The following is an 18,714-nucleotide window of genomic DNA, read 5'->3' as shown; positions in this document are numbered from 1 at the left end:
GAGAAGAAAGTATGTTCTGTTGCTTTGGGAAGTAGAGTTCTAAATATATCTGTCAAGTCCATCTGATCCAATGTCTCATTCAGGGCCCTTGTTTCTTTATTGACCATGTGTCTAGATGATCTATCCATTTCTGCAAGTGGGGTGTTAAAGTCCCCTGCAATTACCACATTCTTATCAATAAGGTTGCTTATGTTTATGAGTAATTGTTTTATATATTTGGGGGCTCCGGTGTTCGGCGCATAGACATTTATAATTGTTAGCTCTTCCTGATGGATAGACCCTGTAACTATTATATAATGTCCTTCTTCATCTCTTGTTACAGCCTTTAATTTAAAGTCTAGTTTGTCTGATATAAGTATGGCTACTCCAGCTTTCTTTTGGCTTCCAGTAGCATAATAAATAGTTTTCCATCCCCTCACTCTCAATCTAAAGGTGTCCTCAGGTCTAAAATGAGTCTCTTGTAGACAGCAAATAGATGGGTCTTGTTTTTTTATCCATTCTGATACCCTATGTCTTTTGGTTGGCGCATTTAATCCATTTACATTCAGTGTTATTATAGAAAGATACGGGTTTAGAGTCATTGTGATGTCTGTATGTTTTATGCTTGTAGTGATGCCTCTGGTACTTTGTCTCACAGGGTCCCCTTAGGATCTCTTGTAGGGCTGGTTTAGTGGTGACAAATTCCTTCAGTTTTTGTTTGTTTGGGAAGACCTTTATCTCTCCTTCTATTCTAAATGACAGACTTGCTGGATAGAGGATTCTCGGCTGCATATTTTTTTCTGTCTAGCACCCTGAAAATCTCGTGCCAATTCTTTCTGGCCTGCCAAGTTTCAAAAGAGAGATCAGTCACGAGTCTTATAGGTCTCCCTTTATATGTGAGGGCACGTTTACCCCTTGCTGCTTTCAGAATTTTCTCTTTATCCTTGTATTTTGCCAGTTTCACTATGATATGTCGTGCAGAAGATCCATTCAAGTTACGTCTGAAGGGAGTTCTCTGTGCCTCTTGGATTTCAATGCCTTTTTCCTTCCCCAGTTCAGGGAAGTTCTCAGCTATTATTTCTTCAAGTACCCTTTCAGCATCTTTCCCTCTCTCTTCCTCCTCTGGGATACCAATTATGCGTATATTATTTCTTTTTAGTGTATCACTTAGTTCTCTAATTTTCCCCTCATACTCCTGGATTTTTTTATCTCTCTTTTTCTCAGCTTCCTCTTTTTCCATAACTTTATCTTCTAGTTCACCTATTCTCTCCTCTGCCTCTTCAGGCCGAGCTGTGGTGGTTTCCATTTTGTTATGCATTTCGTTTAAAGCGTTTTTCAGCTCCTCGTGACTGTTCCTTAGTCCCTTGATCTCTGTAGCAAGAGATTCTCTGCTGTCCTGTATACTGTTTTCAAGCCCAGCGATTAATTTTATGACTATTATTCTCAATTCACTTTCTGTTATATTATTTAAATCCTTTTTGATCAGCTCATTAGTTGTTATTTCCTGGAGATTCTTCTGAGGGGAATTCTTCCGCTTGGTCATTTTGGATAGTCCCTGGCGTGGTGAAGACCTGCAGGGCACTTCCCCTGTGCTGTGGTGTATAACTGGAGTCGGTGGGCGGGGCCGCAGTCAGACCTGATGTCTGCCCCCAGCCCACCGCTGGGGCCACAGTCAGACTGGTGTGTGCCTTCTCTTCCCCTCTCCTAGGGGCGGGATTCACTGTGGGGTGGCGTGGCCCGTCTGGGCTACTTGCACACTGCCAGGCTTGTGATGCTGGGCATCTGGCGTATTAGCTGGGGTGGGTAGGCAAGGTGCACAGGGGCAGGAGGGGCAGGCTTAGATCGCTTCTCCTTAGGTGGTCCACTTCAGGAGGGGCCCTGTGGCAGCAGGAGGGAGTCAGATCCGCTGCCGGAGGTTTGGCTCCGCAGAAGCACAGAGTTGGGTGTTTGCGCGGGAGCGAGCAAGTTCCCTGGCAGGAACTGGTTCTCTTTGGGATTTTGGCTGGGGGATGGGCGGGGGAGATGGCGCTGGCGAGCGCCTTTGTTCCCCACCAAACTGAGCTCTGTCGTTAGGGGGCTCAGCAGCTCTCCCTCCCTTTGTCCTCCAGCCTTCCCGCTTTCCAAGCAGAGCTGTTAACTTATGACCTCCCAGACGCTAAGTCGTGCTTGTTGTGGGAACACAGTCCCTCAGGCCCCTCCGCTTTTGCCAGCCAGACTCGGGGGCTCTGCTTGGCCGGCGAGCCGCCCCTCCGCCCTGGCTCCCTCCCGCCAGTCTGTGGAGCGCGCACCGCCTCGCCGCCCTTCCTACCCTCTTCCGTGGGCCTCTCGTCTGCGTTTGGCTCTGGCGACTCCGTTCTGCTAATCCTCTGGCGGTTTTCTGGGTTATTTAGGCAGGTGTAGGTGGAATCTAAGTGATCAGCAGGACGTGTGGTGAGCCCAGCGTCCTCCTAAGCCGCCATCTTGCCACCGCCCAAAATCGATAATTTAAATAAAATCTTTTATTATATCAAATCAGTGTGAAATTAAAAATACATGATGATGCTTTATTTCTATTCCACTGACATATATATATTTTATGTTAATACATAATTATTTTTTTATATAAATAAAATTCAGCAATCTCACCATCTGGTAATAGCCATTTTTTGGTATATTTTCTATTTGATTGTAATACTCTTTTTATCTCATGTTAAATTTATCATTCATAAATATCCATCAGTTTTGCAGAAATGCAAAAGCCCCATGGAGAATTATCTGCCCATAGCTGTCGAGACTTTAATTTTGAAATTTTATATTATAGAAATTGATTATAAACTTTCATATGTTTTCTTCCTACTATTACACTAAACAAAATATTTAATCTTTAAGTGTGCACACCTAAGTATGTTAGAAACTTATAATTTATTCTCCCCTTTTGAATATAGTGTACAAGTGCATAGATAAAAAATAATTCAAATATGACATATTTGTTGTGAAAATGCCATCAAAAGGAAGTGGCAGTGAATTGCATTAGAAATGTCTTTTTTAATGTCTGAAAATAACTATTCTTGATGTAGAGATTGTTTTTTTTTGCTTTGATTAGGCTATTGGTTATGAAAATTGTTGAATATTTTTGAAAATTCATGAATTGAATGTTCTAAGTGTTACAACTCAGACCAATGAACCAGAGTTTACCAATACTTCTCACTCCTCTCTTCAGGATGGGAGGCCTTGAAAATAGAATTGTGAGGAAAGCATAATGGAAGATTTGCTCTCTATTCTTCCTTGCTTTTTGCATTAATGCATAGTCTCTAATTCATGTGCAAATGTTTGTATGTCTGGAAATTTATAACAAAACTTGCTTTTCCAATACTTATTACTCCAGCCTATCTCAAAAGCAGATAAAATTTTCTGAACAGCCCTTCAATGATAGCAAACATTATTGCTTCCTCTGCTTATTACTACTTCTCCCTGCTCTTTTTCCTCAGCCCAATATAAGTCTAAATAAACACAACTTGTTACTTTTCCTTTTAAATTTAGTTTGGAAAAATGTGGCCACATTTTCAGTTATCCTTTTCAAACAGTTAAAATCTTACCTCACTTGCAAGACATCTTTCTGAATTACCTAATCTCCATTTCATTTTGGTCTGAAAAGCAGCACTAGAAGTTTTGTGATAGGGAAGTTAGAAGTGAAATAATTCAAATAAAAATGTTTATGTAAATTATGTATGTGACTTGTTATATAACTCTGATTACTTGCAAATCTGAGGCAGAATTAAGGGAAAGAGAGAGGGGTTGGGCAGGGAAAGGAAAGGGAAAGGAAGGGGAGGATAGAGGAGGGGAAGGTAGGAAAACAATCTTCTTAGTGAAGTTTGTGATGACCACCATCCCCTTCTGGAAAAAAAAAAAAGATGAATTCAATCAGTTTATATCCTTAAGCTATTATGCAACTTTTTTTTTAATTTTTTTTTCAACGTTTATTTATTTTTGGGACAGAGAGAGACAGAGCATGAACCGGGGAGGGGCAGAGAGAGAGGGAGACACAGAATCGGAAACTGGCTCCAGGCTCTGAGCCATCAGCCCAGAGCCCGACTCGGGGCTCGAACTCACGGACCGCGAGATCGTGACCTGGCTGAAGTTGGACGCTTAACCGACTGCGCCACCCAGGCGCCCCATATGCAACTTTTATTGAGCATTCAAAGAAAAGAAAACAAAAGAAATTATCCTTTAGAGCAAGTTAAAGCAAAAACAACCTAGTAGAATCACATAAACTTATCTGGAAAATTTGTCAAGTTATTATGCTTTGTACAGGGTGCCTGGATGGCTCAGTTGGTTAAGTGTGCGACTCTTGATTTCGGCTCAGGTCATGATCTCACAACTGTGAGATCGAGCCCCACATCCAGTTCTGGGCTGATGGCACAGAGCCTGATTGCGATTCTCTGTTTCCCTCTCTGCCCCTCTACTGCTTGTTCTGTCTCTGTCTCCCTTTGTCTCTCTCAAAATAAATAAACTTCAAAAAAATGTATTACGCTTTCTAAATTTTATTGTTCTCATTAAAAATGGGTGATAATAATAGCAAAAATCCCAAGATGAGGTTTGATCATATAAGTACAGCACTTTCATATGTCTCAGGCATGCAGTAAACACATTACATAACTAAGCTCAAGATCCTTTTTTAAGTGACACATCTAGAAATGAAAAAAGAAGTCCCCAACCAGAAGCTCAGTCAAATTAGTAGACCAGAATAAGTGCATTTGCATTTGAGATATGAAATCCCAAACTTCCTTCATGTATTACTTCCCTTACTTATTTATAACAGGATTAGTTTAGTGTCACATCTTATATAGATTCCCAAATGTGTTGATTTCAGAAAGAGAGAATTAAGAAGGAAAAAACCTTGAAATTAAAAAGAAACTAAATGGAATCCACTGAGTAGTAGTATGTTTTGGATTTTAAATGGAAATGCTCTGAAACTAGATCAATAAAATCCTATCAATTTAATTTACAAAAAAATCCAGCCAATAAGAAACATAATACAATGCATTTGGTCTTGGATTTAAGCAATCCTGGCTCTCTAGTCTTCGACTGAGTGTCTATCTCAGTGGTTCCTGTACTAAAAGATGCCAAAGGTGGAGGACTTATGACCTGAGAATTAAAGTTATGAATATTTAAGCTGTTATGCAAAGCACCAACAGAGCAAAGTATGCATGCAGATAATCATGCATTGTACACTAATCAAATTTTAATAAGTGGGGAATATTATTGTAGAAGCACATGACTTACCAAAAATGTGTTTCTTTTCTTTTTCTTTTTTTTTTCATTTTGCAGGAAAAAGTCCAGCATTTACAGAAGGCTTTTGCTTCAAGAGTAGATAAATCCACACAGACTGAACTTCTAGGCTATGATGTAAGTAGCTATATAAAACCATTTTTGTCTTCTTTATTGGTATTCAGACCTCCACAGCTTATTTACCTCTGTAGCTGCTGTGTCCATGCATTGATTTAATAGGATTTAGTGGCTCACCATTCATCTTTTTCTCTTAAATAATCCCCAAATACCTTCTGGAACTGAAAAAGATAATTACAGGCACCGACTAGCATACCAATGTCTTCTTATTTTTTTTAAACTAACATCTCTAATATAGTCTTTTGAATTAGTAAATTTGCAGACATGTGGAAGATACATACTAGAATGCAAGAACAATTTATCTTTAAGAAAGTACTAATTTATTTGTTAACAGTTTAATAAAGTTATGTTCACAATCACTATGGGCCAGGCACATCATTTTTACATTCTGGTATGTGAAAAGAAACACAACTTTGTAGAGAAATTTACTATTTCTAAATAGTAAGCTAAAATACTGTTTTAGCTTTTTAGCTCCAGTGCAGGCTACAGAAAGTAATTTAATTGAATGTTAGCATTTTTTTCTTAGTGTGAAGTACTTGTTGAATTGTCAAAATAGGATTATAAAACGTGTTGATACAAGATTGCTTCTAGTAACACTGGATGATTTTGGATAACTTAGATTTACATTCCTATCTTTTCTTAAATGAAGCTATAAAGTTTTCACTTTGCCTAAGTTCATGACTTTAAACTTCCTTTTGATGAACCTATAAAGAATTATCTTCTTTTTCCCGTATCTAACAATAGAAGAGCTCTCTCTTCTATTTTAAAAAAAAAATGATATTATTTTTAGCACTTTATTGACAAGTAAAATTAGAAAAGAAGTAATTTTAAGTTGTTTGATGAAAGTCTTTAATGATAAAATTTAAGTTTATCCTCATGTCCTATTATATGAAATGACATAAATATGAATGGTACTTTTGTGTTGCCTTGCAAATTATATTGATATATTTAACATAAAGCTACTTGTGTCTATTAGGAAATAAACTAAAGTTTTGAATTGCACTGCAGGTTGTTTTCCGCTATTTATATATATTATTTTTTAATTAAAAAAACATTAAAAGCTATGCTTTTCTTTTGAATGTTTCTGTTACATTTATTTTAAGATATGTTTATTATAGAACCCTAAATATTTTAGATATCAGTATTGTGACTACACTTCTTGCTTAAATACCAATGTTATATATTATTTAAGTGATGTGAATATTTAATTTTTTAAAGTAGAAATGATTTCTAAGTTCAAAGAGGATTTAAGCCACAAGCATTTTTAATGTTTATCTCTTTTGAAGGAGGTTTTTTTTTTTTGTGTTTAAAGTTTTTTGATGTGTATTATTTATGTATCAATACCTAGGATATAAACTCAGTATGTATTTTACAAATACCCTTTATCTTTTTAAATCTGCTAGCCAGTTGTCCAGTAAAGCTAATAAATAAATAGTTTCTATTAAATTGTATTCCAACATAACAAAATTCTAAGTTAACTGAGCACCAGAAAATTGAAGTCACTTGTTCACTACCACATGAACTTTGTGGAAGTCTAGTTATTATAAGTAATGTATTCTTACACAAGGAAAGAGGAAAACACGTGTGTACTGGGACTCAAATATTCCACTTTACTCAATAAGGAAATGATGTTTGGGAGACTTAGTTTCAAATTTTGAAAGAATTGAATATAAATATAGAATGTGAGAGAGCTATAGCACAATTAGTGACTTCAAGAGAGAAATAGTTGCTAAGAGATGAATGGTACCTGTGGGGAAATAACTAAGCTGTCTTGTATTTGCCTATCTATTCCGATAACGTTCTTGTTTCTATGAGATTTGCTATATCAATGCTACATCATTCTCACAACTGTAAATAAAAATTCTAAATAGAGCCATGAATGTAGTTAATCCTTACTAAATGTTCATTGTTTCTGGCTTCTTTTTATATCTAACAGTGAGAGTTTAATGTATTTTACTGTATTGAATAAAGGCTAAGAATAATAATTTCTTGGTAGTGAGTCCTTTCAGGATTCCTTTGTTTAAGTGTCTCGTATGATTTAGGTAGTCATTAACATAGAATAATAATCTGTTCTAAAGGTTTCATATTTTACTTTTCCTGGTGATAGATTCTAGGATATAATCATCAGAATCAGAAAATCAGTCACCAAAGATATGCATATAAACCTCATGTCACTACCTGGATGTAACTGTCATAGTAAACTTTGGGGCATTTTGTATGGAAAAACAGGGAAGGGAAGTATTTTAAATAAGCAAATTAGATGTAAGTAAAGCATTTTAAATGTGATGAATTATGTGACTGTTGGGAACATATGACTCATCAACAGTGTATTTTTTTTTCCATGAATAGGATATATTTTCTATACTTTTCAATATGTATTTATACACTTTTCACTTTTCATATGTGATAACAATAATTATCATTTGACTTATAATACTTTTCTCAGGGAATAGTCTGAAATTATTTTGTTTTTTCATAAATACACATATTCACATATATACATACTATGTCTACTTATAATATGCAATAGTATTTTTCAGAGAAAAATATGAAAAATCCTGTAGAAATCTTACACATTATGAATGGTTCTTATACTCTCTTTCTTGCTTTCTAAAGCTGTCAATATTAGCCACAAATTATACTTTCCCGATCACTGTGGATCATGTTCCAGTGATACAATGTCAGAATATAAGAGACTACAAGTATCCTTTAATATAATTTTCTTGGGAAGATAGCTGTTGCTACAGATCGCACTTAAGATAGGAAATATAATTCCTGAGTGACATTAATTATAATGAAAACTATGAAAAGAAATTTCTGAAAATCCGCTACAGCGAATAAGTTCTAAAATTCATATAATAAACTACTTCCATCCTGTAACAGATTTATCAGGAGATTTGAAACTAATGTTAGTGTACAACATGCTTTGATTTCTAATGCACGTGACAAAAAATATTTAAAAATAAATTCAGAGTGTCTCAGCAAGGGCTTATAAACACAATAGTTCTTGAGATGATGAGGGAGATTGTTAAATAAATGATGAATGTGTCTTAAATAATCAATGACAATTTAACCTCTTTCACTTTCCTGTGTCTACACAGGCTTAGTTTATTGAAAGATCAAAGAATAATTTCTTAGGTGTCACTTGTGTTATTAAAACAGGATAGAAGATTGATAGATGTAGTCAAGTAGCAATGTTGGCAATTACAAGATTACATTAAGAGTTAGGGATGATTTTTCTGGTTACATCGACTGTATACATAAATGTTTCAGCATAAAACATATGCTGTCTGTAAATATTTTATAGTTTGAACTCCTGCAAACAACATTTTTGGATTAAATAATCGGGAATGAATAACCAAAATGCAGTGAAGATCTTATATTCTAATGGGGCAAAAATTCAGGTACTTTAATTAATTAGGCATCTTTATAGCCAGGTTTTTTTCTTTTTAACTTCCTTTTGAAGTTTTACAGGTTATCTTTTTACATGTGGCTGATTTACTTTAAGTGTAAATTTTCTTTTCAATTTGAGCTTGAATTAAACTCAGAACAATCCCAGGGTCTCCAAAGAAGTCTTCCTTTAATTAGCATATGTTTTATATTTCTATTTAATAAGAAGTGTTTCTTAGTATTGAACTTGCAATTTTTTGTTCAGATTTCTTTAAGAGTTTTGATGTTATCAAGTATTTCATCAAATATTATTAATCACTGTTAGTCTTAATATCCTTAATGGTTTTCATTTGGCCATTTAAACTGAATCGTGGCATTACATATATTTTGTCTGTGTCAGGTATGAGTGAAGCATAACTCAGTTTGGAAAAGTATGATCTTGCCACTGTGTATTTTTCAAATATTTTAACAGTTTCCAAGTGGTGGGATTTTCTTTATAACTGAACTTCCCTATGTATATGCTAGGAAACTAATATTAATACTAGTTGCATTATGAATACACATTTTGAAAGAAGAACTCAGTGCAGTTGTCTGTATATTTTCAATCTATGCTTCTCTTCTTAGATTTTATTTTGGAGGCCCTCCTGACACAGTTAATAGTGTATAGGGAATTCTAACAAATACGAAAATAGCTCATCATGTAAGGAGTAAGAATGATTAGTTTTTACCATAACTGTTTTGTTAGCTATGAGACAGAGGAAGAGAGTATTTTGTGTGATGCTACTATGTTATGTCAGCCTATGGATTAAACCTAATTGTGAGAATTGCATAATTATCAATTAGACATTCTCATCCAGCTGCTAATAAGCTCTTGTTTGTTAAAGCTATCTATTTTGGATCCACCATTGCTATTATTTTTCATAAACTCAGTACTTCTAATGATGTCAGTGTGCCTCAGCATTTATAGATGAGTGCCTTCACCCTACATACTTCATTTACTTACATTTACTTATATCAAGTATTTCTGTTTATTTTTATAAATTAAAAAAATCAGATTTAAAAGCTGATGTATCCCAAGTTTTTTTGAACTATGGTTTTTCATATTACATTAAGGGTCACTTTCAGACAAAACCATTGGTTTAAAACACAAGAAATATGATCATCTGCCGTAGGGACTTATTAATATTTAATGGAGGAACCAGTGGTGAAGTTTTAAGGGCATCACATTTGAAAATCCATACATGGATTTATTCAACAAATATTACTAAGTGCCCCCTGGAAGCCAGGCTCTGTTCTAGGTGCTTGGAATACCTCCTTTAATCAAACCACACAAATATTTGCTTATAGAGCCTACCTTTTTTGACAGCATACTTATAATAAATAATAAAGTTCAGTAAAGTATGTAGTGTGTTAGTAGGTGCTAAGTTCAGTCTAAAAAGGAAAAATAGCACAAGGAAAGGATAATTGTGAATGAGGGGTTGAGGGCCAAGACTATGATCAGAAATTTTAAACAGGGTGATCTAGGCCGGTCCAGGGCGAGATGTGAGGCTTGAAGGTGGTGAGGTGAAAATCACATTTAGTCAGAAATCCTTTTGTGATTATGCTCCTTGAATACCCCTCAAAGCCCCTCGGTCAGTAAGAACAAATGCTTTGTCTTTGCTGCAGCCCTAGGTAAGAATAGTTGGCTTTGTTTATAGGCCATGTGGTATGAAAAATTGCATACAGTACCATTAAACCATAGAATCAGACTCCATGCATTGAGACTCACACGAGGGGAACACAGACCCCTGAGGGAACAGTCACATGGGCTCCTTCTTTCATAGCCCCTTGGCAGAAGCACTGAGAAGAAAGCTAGGTCCTATGAGCCATACCATGTAAATTGCATTGCTTTTCCTCATTCTTTTCTTGCATACACTCTGTCCACCTCCTTCTCTCTCTCTCTCTCTCTCTCTCTCTCTCTCTCTCTCTCTCTCTCTCTACCAGTCTTCTTACAGCTTAGGCAGAGTTGATTTTACATACTTTAAATGTATAATTAGACTTCATTGTATACCAGCACATCCCATTTGTCAGAGGTGTACCACTAAAGGAAACTGAGCTGTCAGCACAGAGCCCAACGTGGGGCTCAAACTTGTGAACTGAAAGATCATGACCTGAGCCAAAGTCAGACGCTTAACCAACTGAGCCACCCTGGTGCCCCGATTATGTGTATTTTAATATGATTAAATCATACTTATGCAACTATTTGTTACTGAACTTTGTTATACTTGGTATAAATTAATATTAATATATTTTCTTTTAAAGGCAAAAGTTGCACTGACTCTAGAAACATCACATTTTCCGTATGCAGAAATCATAAAACAATATATTCTAATTTGAAACAGTAATGACAAATTTTGCCATACCATAAGTATGACAGTGTTTTATTTTTTCCACTATACCTGCTGATGGCATTTCTGTGTTGTCATAGTTGAGCCTTTGTTTCATTAGACCATCAGATTTAATTAATTTATTTATTTTTTTGTTTTCCTGTGAGATTCACTATTCTCTGACAACTCTCCCACTTGTACTTGATTTAGCACCACAAATGGATAATATCTATAAAGATCATTAGCCCTCATAATGATCTTGCTCCATCAAAAAGTTTCTCAAGCCCTTGACTTATGCTTTGGGAACTGGGGATACATAGAAGGGTATGGGGATGGAGGGAGTAATTTTTCTTTATCCTTCAAATTTCTTGGCTGAGAACCTCTGTAATAAAAGAGAGATTAAAAGAAGAGAAACGAAAGTTTAGTAACGTATAGGCCTCCTATTATACGCAGGCGATACCTAGGGAAATTAAGTTGACTCCTGAGATGGCCCAAGTCATCACCTTAAATGCCATGTCCAGCTAAAGACCAAAGAAAGATGTTGGGGGTTGGGGAGGCCAGTTGTGGAAGTTTACCAGTGCGAAGAGCACAGTAAACAAAGGTAAGGGTGTTACGCAGATATAAGTCTATGTCTTCTCTTTTGATAAGGGTTTCTAGAGATTTGGTCATCCCCTTTTCCTGGTACAGAAAGAAAGAGATACCCTTTCAAATGGAGATTTCCCTTATAAATATAAATAACCTTTACAAAAGGGTAACTTCTACTTGATTTTCAGAGGTTTCCCTGTGTCTGAAATCTCTTAAAAATTACCAGTTCAAGTTATGCCAAAAAGCATATTTGGGCTGGCAAATTCTGCTTCCCTTCAATTCCACCTTGAAACTTCCCCAAGAAGTTTCACAATCCAGAACCTGAGTTGATACATTGCTCCAATATTTCACTGAGCACATGTCTGACTCCTGAAAATAGATCACTTCAATTAACTGCTATGTCTCATTTTAGGAAGTGGTCTTGCAGATGGGCTCCCAAAGTTAGTCTTATATTGTGCTAGCAATCAGGTATTTGATAAGAGGCATGTCTATGGAAAAAGACAAGCAAAGTTTAACAATTAGCACAAACTATAATAATGCAATTTGTGAGAACAGGGTGGAGGTAGGGGGCACCCAATTGAGATTTCTATATGTCAGGTTCAAATCATCTTTCAAAGTTTGAATATCTCTGATGCCATCAGGTGTTAAGGTGAACTTTCTGAGTGGCCTACATATCAGCAGGCACAAAAGGTTGTCCATATGCGCTGTTGTGATGATTTCTCTTAAGTTTATATGAAGTTGTTCACATTCAATTCGCACAGCTTTGGGAAAAGGATAGATTTTTTTGTTTTTTGTTTTGTTTTGTTTTGTTTTGCTTTGCTTTGTTTCCTCTCAGTCATTTCAAGTTAGAATGGTGGGAGAGGGATGTCTGGGTGGCTCAGTCTGTTAAGCATCCAACTTTAGCTCAGGTCATGATCTCACAGTTTGTGGGTTTGAGCCCAGCATCGGGCTCTGTGCTGACATCTTAGAGCCTGAAGCCTGCTTCAGATTCTGTGTCTCCCTCTCTCTCTGCCCCTCCCCACTTTCTCTCTTTCACTCTCTATTTTTTTTTTAAGTTTATTTTTGAGACAGAGAGAGACAGAGCATGAACGGGGGAGGGGCAGACAGAGAGGGAGACACAGAACCGGAAGCAGGCTCCAGACTCTGAGCCATCAGCCCAGAGCCCCACGCGGGGCTCAAACTCACGGTCTGTGAGATCGTGACCTGAGCTGAAGTCGGACGCTCAACCGACTGAGCCACCCAGGCGCCCCACACTCTCAAAAATAAATAAACAAACATTAAAAAAATAAAAGAAGAAGAAGGGTGGGGTAAAATTGGAAATTAGTTCAGAGAGTTGTAGCAAAATATTTGAGAAAATTGTTAGAATTTAGGATTTGGTCCAATGTACAGGTAGAAAACAACATTTCTAAGACAATAAATTGGACTAGAATCTAATATCCACAAAGTTTTACTACTGAAACATAATTTTCTCTATAATCACCCTTATTTTTGCCAAAATAATCACAGTAGGACTAATTTGTTTGCAAATAAGTTTAGTTTCATTAAACTTGACCTGATTATGTGCAGGAAGAATAGTGGTTGAATATGTATAGGTTCCTTTGAGGTCTACTTTGCTGGAACTTTCACAGGGAATTTTAGACTGAACTCTTAAAAGCCTTGAGGATAGGAAGCCAAGTGAAGGGCTCACCGTCAGACTTTGCCTGCAGTATCTAGAGATTTGGATTAATTTCTCTCTTCTTGAGGTCCCAGAGATATCCTATGGCTTCTGCACCATCCAGAAAGTGAGCTTTCTTAGTCATCTGGTAGGACTGCTGGGATCGCTGTAAGCAAAACACCAGGCTGCTTTTCCAAGGAGTGTTATCTGCTCCATAAAGTGAAACTTGGTTCCTTGAACCTGTTTGGTCATGTTTAATTCTATGCACATTCTCAAGGGATCAGATAGGGAGAAAAAGTAATTGTTTCATCTGTGTTCACAAAGACATACTTACCAAATTGCTGTAATTCATACTTAGCTTACTAGACAAGAAAAAAAAAAGTTTCCTTAAATCTAGAAAAAAACAAAACATTAAAGAATCAACGTTGCAAACAAACTCATAAGAATTCGCATTTTCATGAGTTTATTCAGCACCATGTTATTCTTGTTCTGCTTGGTTTTCTATTAGTTGAGTCAGTTCTGGACATTCTTACCCAGTTCAGATTAGACCTATGTTCAGCAATTAATGTTCAGTATTTTATCTTATTTGCACATGATCTAGATATTCAATAAATTTACATCATTCAGCTTAACTCAAGAAAACTCTAAAGGCAGAAGTTACCTAAGAGATTTGGGAAACTATTTCAGTAGCTATATCATAAACACATAATTGTTGCTCAAAAGTTCACCTAAAAACTTTTATTCCTCTTACATCTAAATCACTTGCTCCCAACAGTCATGCTTAGACTACTCACAAATACTTTGTGAGACATTAGGCAAAGTCTGCCATTGTTCTGTTTTCTTCCGAAGAGCTTTGTAACAGAGGTAACATGAACTTCTTTGACCTAGGTAGAATAAAAATTGTATATCTGAATTATATTCGTTGACAACTTTGAATACATGTCTACTTTTATTAAACCAACAAACTTCACTTAGCTTTTATTTACTGAAAAAAAAATCCCAGATCACATGAATTTGAAACAAACATTTGGGTTAGTTTTTATATTTTTGACTTTTAGAAATAATTTATATAGTGCATATTTTAAGCTATTTAAATAGAGCTTTTACAAATTAATTTTAGCAATAGCATCCAGAGGTTAATTTAAAAAATCACACATTTCACATCATATATAGACACAGGTAAACATATAGGCTGACTGAAAAAGAGATCTTATAGCTAAAATTTTAGCTATGAGTCAGGTACAACACTAAACTCACTAGTTTATAAGAGAATATTTGGATGCAAATTGTGTTTCTGGCACTTTACCAGCTCAAATAGCTAAAGTTTTTCATACTAATATTTGTGAGGAAGACACTGGGATATTTCATCTGCCCAATTTCCAATAAATCCTTTTTTCTCCTTCTGATGAGAAATATCTTCTTAAAGTTTGCATTTTAAAGAATGGCTCTTAGAACATGGAGAAGATGGGTAGAAAAGTTACATCTCAAAATCACAGAAAGTATCTGCATTTTCTCCAAAATGGAGTTTGAGGGTATATTTGCCTATTATCAGTGGTCTGAAGTAATTACTATTTAAAATTTCCTGATTTCTCTTAGGCAAAGGACATTCAGTTTCCAATGTATTGATCTTTTGCAAGCATTTTGAGATGAATTTTGAGAAGTTTGGAGAATTAGTAGAAAAGGACAGATGGATTTTGCATTGCTTCTGGAACTGTACCTCTGTTTTTACAAAGATTTGCAAGACAAAAGCAGTTGTTTCTAATTACTCAAAGAATTGGGTTATAGCCTGAATGATATCAGGGAACTGACCCACACATCTGACTGCAATTTCAATTTGCTTTATAGCAGAAGAAGATGTCCAGTTAAGAAATCAAAATGTTTCTATGTTCTGGAACTTCAGTAGGTCTTTGTGCAGGATGCATAAAGCATTCAACCAAGGCCTTCAGGAGGTCTTCTTCCCCCACCCCCCCAAATGTACCCTTCATCCTTAGACCAACTTAAACTTAAGGGGGGGAACAACTTAAACTTAGTTTTGTTTGTATCAGCCTCTGACCCTTGGCCTCCAGCTAATCCATTTCCTGATCATTTGTAGGAGGATCTGGGAGAAATTCTGATCTGTTTACTTGGTGTGTGGGGGGGGGGGAGGGGGCAGCCAGCTTGTCTGATAACTACAGTATAATCATAGAAAGGAAGAACCTTAGCCATTAGTCAAAGTTCCTGTGAGTGGTGTTGTGAATGTCCACTGATTTTTCTAACTGTTCTCTAAATTTGGTAATATCTTGTGAAAGTGGGATAGGTATTAAGGAGGGCACATGTGATGAGCACTTGGTGTTTTTTGTGAGTGATGAATTACTGAATTCTATTTCTGAAACCAATATTGCACTGTATGTAAACTAACTAAAATATAAAAATAATAATAAATAATAAATAAATAAAACTTCATAATTTTATCTTGTTAAAGAAGCCCATAATGTGAGCCATTATACTTCTTTGTATCTTCTTTTCAATTTAGTCTTTCTGTAGATACCAATAAGATAATTCTTTAAAAAAAGAACTATTTTTTTTCAAATATAGAAGTTTGTTTATGTTTTCAGTTCAGAGTATCCATCATTTGGTCATTGACAAGTAGGATCTTTTATTAATTCAATAGCAACTCAAACCAATAAGGCTTAACCATAAATTTATGGTTTAACCATAAATCCAAGAGGCATCCCAAAAGAAGGTGTAAAGATGCAGCCCTCACAAGATCCAGAATATTTACTTTCAGTTATCCTAGGAAAGCAAAGACCTGTTGCCACAGGTGGTAAGAATGAGAACTTTGGATGCCTCCAGTCAGACTCTCTAATCAGTTACCCCAAACAGATGGTACTAGAATGGGACTTTTCCAGCACTAATGAGACAATGCAAGTTGAGACTACAAAGACCCCTTATGGAACCAGGATCCTTTAAGACAATCTCCCCTGAGAGGTGGCATAGTTGGACAAAGAGTATACTGCCTTTGGGATCCACAGCCTATTGGGTTTTATGCCAAATGCATGTGGACACATTCATTTTCCAGCTGGCAGAGACCAGAGTATATTCTCACTGGTCACAAAGCCAAAGTCTTCTGACCTAAAATAAGACAAAAGGAAAACCTCCTCTAGGCTATGGTTCTTTTTGTGACCAATGACACAAAAGACAAACCACCAAAAACAAACAAAAACAATGGTCATCTCTGGGAGAAAAGAGAATCAACAGAAAACCAGATTACTCACAACAAATTTACCAAATTCACTATACCCAAGGAACTAGTTTACATAAATATTATCTCTTGTTAATTTAAATTTGGAAAGGAAGCAGTAAGAATTTTTAAAAAAAATTTTTTTCAACGTTTATTTATTTTTGGGACAGAGAGAGACAGAGCATGAACAGGGGAGGGGCAGAGAGAGAGGGAGACACAGAATCGGAAACAGGCTCCAGGCTCTGAGCCATCAGCCCAGAGCCTGAGGCGGGGCTCGAACTCACCGACCGCGAGATCGTGACCTGGCTGAAGTCGGAGGCTTAACCGACTGCGCCACCCAGGCGCCCCTCAATAAGAATTTTTAATCTTCATCTCTTGATCAGCTACTACAGAGAGAGATACCTGCGAGAGCTGACTTTGGTAAGAATTCTTACCCTTTGTTAATTTCTGCCAGTTTTCCAGGATCCCATCTGCAGACTCCCCCAAGAATGGGGTCTCATCAGATCCCTTCCAGAGGCACCGAACTGTAGCAGAAGGAAAATGATTTCCCCTCTACCCTCCCAGGTTCTTGGCAGAGACCTCCCCTATCATAAAAGATTAACAGTGGGAAAATACTTCCTTTATATATGGAAGATACCCAGGAAAATTTCCCACAATGGCCAGGCCACCACCTTCTGTATCATTCCCAGCTAAAGACAAAAGAAGGCTGTTGAGGCTCAGGAGAGGTTATAAGAGATAACCAGGAAGTACAGAGTAAACAAGGATAAGGTTGTGATGCAGATTTAGGTCTGTGCCTGCTCCATTGATGAGTTTCCAGAGATTTGGTCATCCTCCTCTTCTAGTACAGAGAGGGACACACCTTACAAATGGAGATTTTTCCTTATAAATGTAAATGTATTTTACTAAAAGGGTAACTTTTACTTTGTTTTCAGAACTTGTGCTGTGTCTTTGGTGCTTAAAAATAACCAGCTCAAGATAATCCTTATGTCAAAGAGGCATAGTTTGGGTGGCAAATTCTCTTTTATACCAGCTTATATCTTCTTCCAGTGAAAGAACTGGATAATGATTCCAGGGGGAAAGGCATTAAATATTACATTATTAGTGTTTCAAAACAAAAACATAAGCTGTTTTCATAACTTATAGATGGTGTAGAGAATTAAAGAAAACAGTTCCATAAATGTTTGACTTTGTACCAAACAGGTAAAGGAATAGGAATTTTCAGGATATTGCATTACAGAAAGTTTCCTAAAAGGGAGCCACATGTAACATTAATCTCATGCTCTGTGAAGTAAGAGTACCAGGAAATGATACTCATGTGATGCTACATTGTTAAAATGATAATTAGAATTTTAAATTCATAAAGTTGAATTACTGTGGAGACAATTTATACTAGAGTGTAATTTGCAATGCAGAGTACTTAGAGAGTCATAGTTTTTTACGTGTCAGAATAACTTCAGATTTGTCATTATTTTATGAATTTTGTGCTTGTATATTGATTATGAATTTGGGTTTAATCCATCAAATTAAAGGAAAATATATTTAAGGTACCATCTGATATAGAGGATTTTCAGAGAGAAAAATACTCTAGACAGGTTCAATATTTTCTTGCATTGAAGAGTATAACCTAAAAATTGATAAATTACTCATATTTTAAGACTATTATAGAATTGAAAATAGTGCTTTTCAACTTTTTAGGTTACAAAAAACACTCAATATTGTTCCTAAAATGTTCCTTAAAGGCTTTGTTAATTTATTAGAAAGTTGCTACAAAAGCTAATTTAGTCTGAAACGATTAGTTTTTCTTCTTTGAGGGAGCATCAGTAATGTGAGAAATAAGCCCACTGAACTAGTCAAAGGAGGGAATCAGAGACTGGGAGCACAGTGAAGGGAGGCTTTAATCAATGTTCTTGCAACACAGAGACTTCAGTTTTTTGGCGCATGCTCATTGCAAAGCCTGTGAAGATAAGCCCACAAAAGGGAGAGGGGAAGAACCAGGAAGTTAAGTGTCTAAGGGTTTGGGACTCCATTATGAGGGGGTGGGTGGTAGATATTTCCAATAGGTTGTAAGCCTATTGTTAACTAGACAGCCCAGCTTTTATTTGGTATTTCTGAAAATTAATCATCTCACTTATGTC

The 18,714-nt window shown here is 36.3% G+C and overlaps 1 protein-coding gene across 5 annotated transcripts in view; it reads left to right on the top strand.

The window, feature by feature from the left end:
* CCSER1 (coiled-coil serine rich protein 1) overlaps positions 1-18,714 on the top strand; it is a 1,296,004-nt gene that overhangs the window by 664,714 nt on the left and 612,576 nt on the right. For all 5 annotated transcript variants that reach the window (XM_011281786.4, XM_045056881.1, XM_023252933.2 and 2 more), the window contains one exon: positions 5,287-5,364. In XM_011281786.4, the coding sequence (XP_011280088.1) occupies positions 5,287-5,364 (78 nt within the window). The remainder of the gene's footprint in view (positions 1-5,286; positions 5,365-18,714) is intronic.

This window comes from Felis catus, chromosome B1 (genome assembly GCF_018350175.1).
Source record: "Felis catus isolate Fca126 chromosome B1, F.catus_Fca126_mat1.0, whole genome shotgun sequence".
Taxonomy (NCBI): Eukaryota; Metazoa; Chordata; class Mammalia; order Carnivora; family Felidae; genus Felis; species Felis catus.
Note: the sequence above shows the minus strand (reverse complement) of the source record. Positions and strands in the feature narration are given on the sequence as shown.